At 36.6% G+C, this 4,658-nt stretch overlaps 1 protein-coding gene across 1 annotated transcript; it reads right to left on the reverse strand.

Annotated features, from left to right (window-relative positions):
* Positions 1 to 506: 506 nt before the first annotated feature.
* LOC127694001 (olfactory receptor 1468-like) lies at positions 507 to 1,433 on the reverse strand. The gene has a single exon (XM_052195348.1). It carries the CDS (start codon positions 1,431 to 1,433, stop codon positions 507 to 509), a length of 927 nt encoding a protein of 308 aa, XP_052051308.1.
* Positions 1,434 to 4,658: the final 3,225 nt, after the last annotated feature.

Here is a 4,658-nt window from a genome sequence, read left to right on the forward strand (position 1 = left end):
CTTTTGTCAGCTATTAAGACTAATTTTCTCCTATTTGAGTTGTCTTGTCCAGCTTAATAGGAGGACTTTTGCCTTGTATTGTTGTATCCTCTTTGTCAAGTTTGGCTGTCATCTCTTGGATGCATGGTTTTTCTGAAGTATAAATGAATGTGGAGTATATCTGATGAGGGGGGACCTAGGAAAAGTGAATAGGGGGTTGTATTATATGGTGGTGCAGTATTATACATGAGAAGAATCCCTTTCAAATTAATAAACAGAATTCAAGGAATGGAGATATGATAAAACAGTGCCTGTTACCTAATGCTTTTCTAGAATCAGCACTGGAATGACATCACTGAGTTACTCAGGTCTCTTCTGCTTACTAAACTACTTTGCAAAAATGTCCTTTTGTACATGAGACTATAACATTATATCTTATTATAGGGATAATTTTGTAATATTAATATAAATATAATTACTAGATAAATTTAACTTTAAAAACTCCTGTATGGGTATTATAAGGGGATTTACTTCTTGCAAAGGACTCTGACCAGGGCCTCTTTAATGTCTCTGTTCCTCAGGCTGTAGATGAAGGGATTCAGCATGGGAGTCACCACTGTGTACATCAAAGCCATGGCGATCTCCTTCACAGTAGAGTTATTAGCTGATGGACATATGTAGACACCAATAATTGTCCCATAGAACAGTGAGACCACAGACAGGTGGGAACCACATGTAGAAAAGACCTTGTATATGCCTCGTGTAGTTGAAAACTTTAGAATGGAGCAGACAATTTGTACATATGAAACAACAATGAGTAAGAATGGGATCACAATATCAATCCCTCCCAAGATAAATATCATTAATTCATTAATGTAAATGTCAGAGCAAGCTAACTTGAGCAGGACAGATATGTCACAGAAAAAGTGGGGTATCACATTGTCCTCACAGAATGACAATCTTGCCAAGAGTAGGGTATGTAACATGGAATACAGAATGGTAAATACCCAGGAGCTCACCACCAGAGACACACAGAGCTTGGGGCTCATGATGCTGGTGTAATGCAGAGGGAAACAGATGGCAACATAGCGGTCATAGGCCATGACCACAAGAAGAACGTTCTCCAGGTTTACAAAAACCATGAAAAAGTACATTTGTGTCAGACAACCAGCATAGGTGATGGATGTGTCCTGACTGTGCATGTTCTGCAGCAACTTGGGCATTGTGACAGAAGATAAGCAGAGGTCAGAGAAGGACAAGTTGCTGAGAAAGAAGTACATGGGTGTGTGGAGATGGGAGTCCAGGCAAATGAGGATGATGATGATGAGGTTCCCCAGGACAGTGGTGAGGTACATGGCCAGGAACAGGGCGTAGAACAGGTGCTGGTGCTCTGGGGGGATGGGCAGGCCCAGGAGAAGGAACTGAGAGATGGTAGTCTGATTATTCATTATCATTCTTATTCTCCAGTATTCTAATGAGAAAATTATCAGTGTTACTGAAATTCAAAGTAAAAAAGAATATATATATATGTATATATATATATATATATATATATATGAAATTTGTTGTACAAAAATGGATCTTATAGTCAGCATAGTAACTATAACCTCCCAACTCCAAATGTCTGTAATCATTACAATCATTAATTTTCTTTCTCAATTTATCTTTACTAGGTTTCAAATCTCCTCCTTTTTCCTTGATATTTGTATGCTGTTTCTACTGAGTACAAAATGGGCTAATGCTTCTTTCTCCTGCTTCTTGTTCATCCTGGTTGATTTTGTCTGTTCGTTTGCAATTTGCTCTATGTTATTTTGTATATTGATAGTTTTAAAGAATTTGTATAAACATTATCATCATAATTTTATTTGAATTTCAAGAAAAACTCACATACTCCTATATTTTAGATTACACTTTCAAACATGGACTGGAATGACTCTGTAACATAGATATTTTACTCCACTATAAACTAATTAACTTCATTCCATTACTTAATGACAGGCATCAGACCCTCAAAAGACCAAAGTGAAGCTCATGTTTTCATATTTTGTCTCCCAAAGCATTTCTTGTACTATCTTTCTGGTTTTCAATAGGTGAGTAAAAGAAAATAAGGTTTTCATCAGTAATCAGTGATTTTTTTTTTTGTTTTTTCTTTTATTAGATGTTTTTTTATTTGCATTTCCCTTTTCCCACTTTCCCCTACCACTGATTCTATGAGGGTGTTTACCCACCCAGTCACTCCCTCCTCCCCACCCTTGCATTCCCCTACAATGGAATATTGAGTCTTCATAAAACCAAGACCTTCTCCTTCCATTGATGCCCAACAAGACCATCCTCAGATTGTCACTTTTGCTCGACAAATTTGGGCAAAGCTCCTCCATGGACATAAATGCTGTTTTGTTATCTCACAGGGGCCAGTGGTACATCGCATATGGTCTCATAGTGAATCTTGGATTTCCCTCTTTATCAGTGCCAGGGAAAGGATTCTTCACCTCCTTCATTTTAGAGTTGCTCCTGCCTATCACTTCCTTATTTCTCCTTCATCTGGTTCATCCTCATTCATATGTCAGAGATATTGCTTATAACATACTGAGCTGAATTTACTCTGTTCTCCCATACTAAGTTATATCTTCTTCTATGTTCCCTAGCATCATAGCCCTATCCCATGCAGTTAATATGTGATCACTGTTTAATCTGTATTCATATTAATTGTAAACTATATGTAAAAAAGGTCACATAATTCTTCATATTGTTTGGTTGTTTAAAACCACTCAGATTTTCCAACTAAGGCCAATACATGTCAGGATATGCTACTCAAAATGATACAGATTTTTTTTTTTAATTTCCAAGGTAGAAAAGTCCCAATTTGCATATGAGTACTTGAAAAGTTAAGCTCTACACTGTTCATCAGAGATCTGATGTTGTATTTCTGCAGTGCTATGGTTAATCATCTTTACCACTCCACAGTGATACTGATGACTCCAAATCATATTCATATAGTTTAATACTCAAAATGTCATTGGCATTTATGCAGCAAGCAAAAAGGATGAAAAATTGTATGAATTAGAAAAAAAGAATCAATAGATAGTTTGGAAGCTTCACTTGATGTCTATAGTGTGATGGTGAATTCATGCATCAAGTGGATTAAGCCCTGATACTGATTTTGGTCCATACTTGTTGCTATGCAGTTATACTCTAAATGCCATTAAAATCTGTAGACTTTCAGTAAGTCACTAACACTTCACCACAGAGTGAGCTTCATGCATCCACATGAAATAATTAGGGAAAAAGACATTTCACTGTAGAAAAATGTTACACCCTCTGTCTTAAGTACAAGTGTGTGATGTCCACTCTTCTCAGTGCCCCCAACATTATAGACTTCAAATGCTCACCTGATCAGTCTCTAACACTTGGCAGCCTGTATCCTAGTCACATGCTTGAGAAGACATGTTCAAGTGCACACACATGAGCACATGCACATACACAGATATATACATATCATCCTGTGATTCTGGACATCACTAGCTATTGAATATATCACAAGTTTTAAAGATGACACAACAGAAGAAATATCAAAAGATCTTAACAACTTTTCAAAAATGCTACAACAAAATCTGACTGCTTTCACCTTCACAGTCTGACAGCTTTCCAATACAGTTGAATGCAGAGATTGCACAATTAGACTTTGTGGATTTGCATTACAGAAGATAAACCACGTAGGAAAAAGCATGCACCATTTGAAACGTTGCTCTTCTTATGTATCCCCCACTTGTTTCAGACATGGAGCCCTCACTGCCTCTGTATCCCAAGTACTGCCATGACAAAAATGTGCCACCATTCCCATTTCCTGCTTCACATGTAAACAAACAGTACTTTTAGGTTCTGTATAAATAAGTGCCATGATCAGAATTCAGAGAAATCACTATCCATTGACCACTGAGAGGTCAATGGACATCTTACATTCTCAACATATTAAGACTGCGACTCTCAAATTAAACACTACATAAAAACCATAGAGGATATGTTTCTAACACTTGGTACAGCTGCATAGTCATTTGGATTCTGTAGAAGTGCTGAGTTTGATTGAGTAGCTTTCATTGTAGAATAATATTGACACCTAGATAATGTTACTATCATTCTTGAGTACTAAGTAACAATCACATGCAAAATCAGAGACTCAGATACTTGTAAACTTGTACAGATAAAGTTAATCATCATCTTAAGTAGAATACCATTTCACAGTTTGGTCAGACACCAGAGGTGAAGTATAGTAAACAATTCTTAAGCACTAAAGAACTGAACACCTTCTCTTGGAAAATCCTTGTGTTGAAATATTATTGATATTGGAAAACACCCATAATAATTAATAGCAATGAACAAAACAATGTAAAAAGTGTTATATGATGACCATGAAATAAACACTATCACAGTATGACTAAGAAAAGAAATGTATCATACCTGAAAAACCTGTTTTTCATAAAACAGAAATTCCAATTGATTGCAAGACACCTGCTTATTTTCCTGAATGTGTGCAACACTGATGTGACTGAGTCATAGTTTCTGGTTCATGTTCTTGATCAACTTTATTTTATTTGCATACAGAAGAATAGCAGCTGCTGCATATACACCACCTATCTGAACCATCCATACTCATAGCTCTTGGCTGCCATACCTGGACCTTA

This window comes from Apodemus sylvaticus, chromosome 10 (assembly GCF_947179515.1).
Source record: "Apodemus sylvaticus chromosome 10, mApoSyl1.1, whole genome shotgun sequence".
Taxonomy (NCBI): domain Eukaryota; kingdom Metazoa; phylum Chordata; class Mammalia; order Rodentia; family Muridae; genus Apodemus; species Apodemus sylvaticus.